At 40.6% G+C, this 1,381-nt stretch overlaps 1 protein-coding gene across 1 annotated transcript; it reads right to left on the bottom strand.

The window, feature by feature from the left end:
- Positions 1 to 98: 98 nt before the first annotated feature.
- LOC111656171 (alcohol dehydrogenase 1-like) lies at positions 99 to 1,375 on the bottom strand. The gene is made up of 4 exons (XM_023407836.2): positions 1,299 to 1,375; positions 829 to 1,089; positions 587 to 719; positions 99 to 256 (listed from the first exon to the last, which is right to left on the bottom strand). Exons 2-4 carry the CDS (start codon positions 1,027 to 1,029, stop codon positions 114 to 116), a joined length of 477 nt encoding a protein of 158 aa, XP_023263604.2. The 5' UTR covers positions 1,030 to 1,089; positions 1,299 to 1,375; the 3' UTR covers positions 99 to 113.
- Positions 1,376 to 1,381: the final 6 nt, after the last annotated feature.

The following is a 1,381-nucleotide window of genomic DNA, read 5'->3' as shown; positions in this document are numbered from 1 at the left end:
TTCGGATGCTGCAGAGAAGAGAAAAAATAAAAGTGAGTAGACCTTCACCTGTTGATACTGTATCTGTGTTGTTGTTGAGCTATTAATGATGAAGAAAGTATAGAAGTGTAAATCTACCATTTGCTTTGCTTCATCAGTTCAATGGCGTCATTGACCTGGTCCAGAGTCATGTTGTGAGTGATGAACTCGTCCACTTTCACCTTCTTGTCCAGGTAAGCTTTAACCATCTGAGGCACGCCATCCTTACTCTTAAAGCCTGAGGAAGTAAATAGTGGAATGGCTTAGCACTTGCCTATTTGCAGTGTCCTACATATTGGTAACATTGGTTTAAGTCAAACCAGATCTGTGATCACTTTTAACTCAAAATGTATTTCTCATTTTATTTGTTTATTTTATATTTGTATTTTTGTATTTTTACTTATAATGTGTTTTGCTTCATGTTACCTGCCCAGGGACTAAAGATGTAAATTAGCATTTTTGCTACAGTCCGGCATGTTTACATTGTGTATTTTATACTGATGTTCAATAACATGCGTTGTCCCTATCAAATAAACAAATTAATAAAATAAATAAATATCTGTCTCACCTCCAAACAGGGAGCCCTTCCATGTGCGTCCAGCGATGAGCTGAACAGGTCGGGCAGCAAAATCTTTCAAATCTGTCCAGCCAACAATCACACTGACACCCCAGCCTGGAATACAGGACTCCAAGGCACTGCGCTAGATGAGGAGAGACAGCACAAAGTCAGTGGATATAGAGTTAGTTACTTATAGTTAAGTAATATTTCTTAATTATATTCTCAAACCAGATTAAGACTAATCTCCTTACCATGATGTCCACGTTGCCGATACATTCCAGGGAGTAGTCCACTCCTCCATTAGTCATCTCAGCCAGCACTTGGCTGACGGGTTTATCGTGATCCTTGGGGTTCACAAAGTCGGTCGCGCCGAACACCTTGGCCTTCTCAAACTTGTCTGGGTTGATGTCAACAGCAAATATCCTTTTGGCTCCTGCAGCCTTGCAGCCCATGACTGCAGCCAAACCCACAGCTCCAAGGCCAAACACAGCACAGGTGGAGCCCGGTTCAACCTTTAGTAAAAGAGTGTTTCATCAGCATGGCACTTTATTTTGGAGGGCTTTGTGTCTCGAAATGATTGAGGCTTTTCAATCTCGACAATCATTTGAATTAAAAAGATCATTCTTTTATGTGACAAAAACTTCCAAATTTCTATGTTCTATTCTGCTGTTTCAATCCAACAATATTGATTAAATTATTTCCAAAAGTCAAACTGACATACTTTAGCAGTATTAACTGCTGCTCCATATCCAGTGCAAATCCCACAGCCAAGGAGACAGACTTTGTCCAGAGGGGCAGTGGGGT

Source organism: Seriola lalandi, unplaced genomic scaffold (assembly GCF_002814215.2).
Source record: "Seriola lalandi dorsalis isolate HSWRI2012SDOR001 ecotype SW California unplaced genomic scaffold, Sedor1 jcf7180001958191, whole genome shotgun sequence".
Classification (NCBI taxonomy): Eukaryota; Metazoa; Chordata; class Actinopteri; order Carangiformes; family Carangidae; genus Seriola; species Seriola lalandi.
Note: the sequence above shows the minus strand (reverse complement) of the source record. Positions and strands in the feature narration are given on the sequence as shown.

What these genes read in the sequence shown, in the direction of transcription:
- LOC111656171 (XM_023407836.2), bottom strand. Translation starts at nt 1,029, where the DNA reads ATGGGCTGCAAGGCTGCAGGAGCCAAAAGGATATTTGCTGTTGACATC. An exon ending in TCGGCAACGTGGACATCATG is followed by an intron (nt 720 to 828) that starts GTAAGGAGATTA and finishes CTCCTCATCTAG; the next exon opens with CGCAGTGCCTTGGAGTCCTG. An exon ending in GAAGGGCTCCCTGTTTGGAG is followed by an intron (nt 257 to 586) that starts GTGAGACAGATA and finishes TTACTTCCTCAG; the next exon opens with GCTTTAAGAGTAAGGATGGC.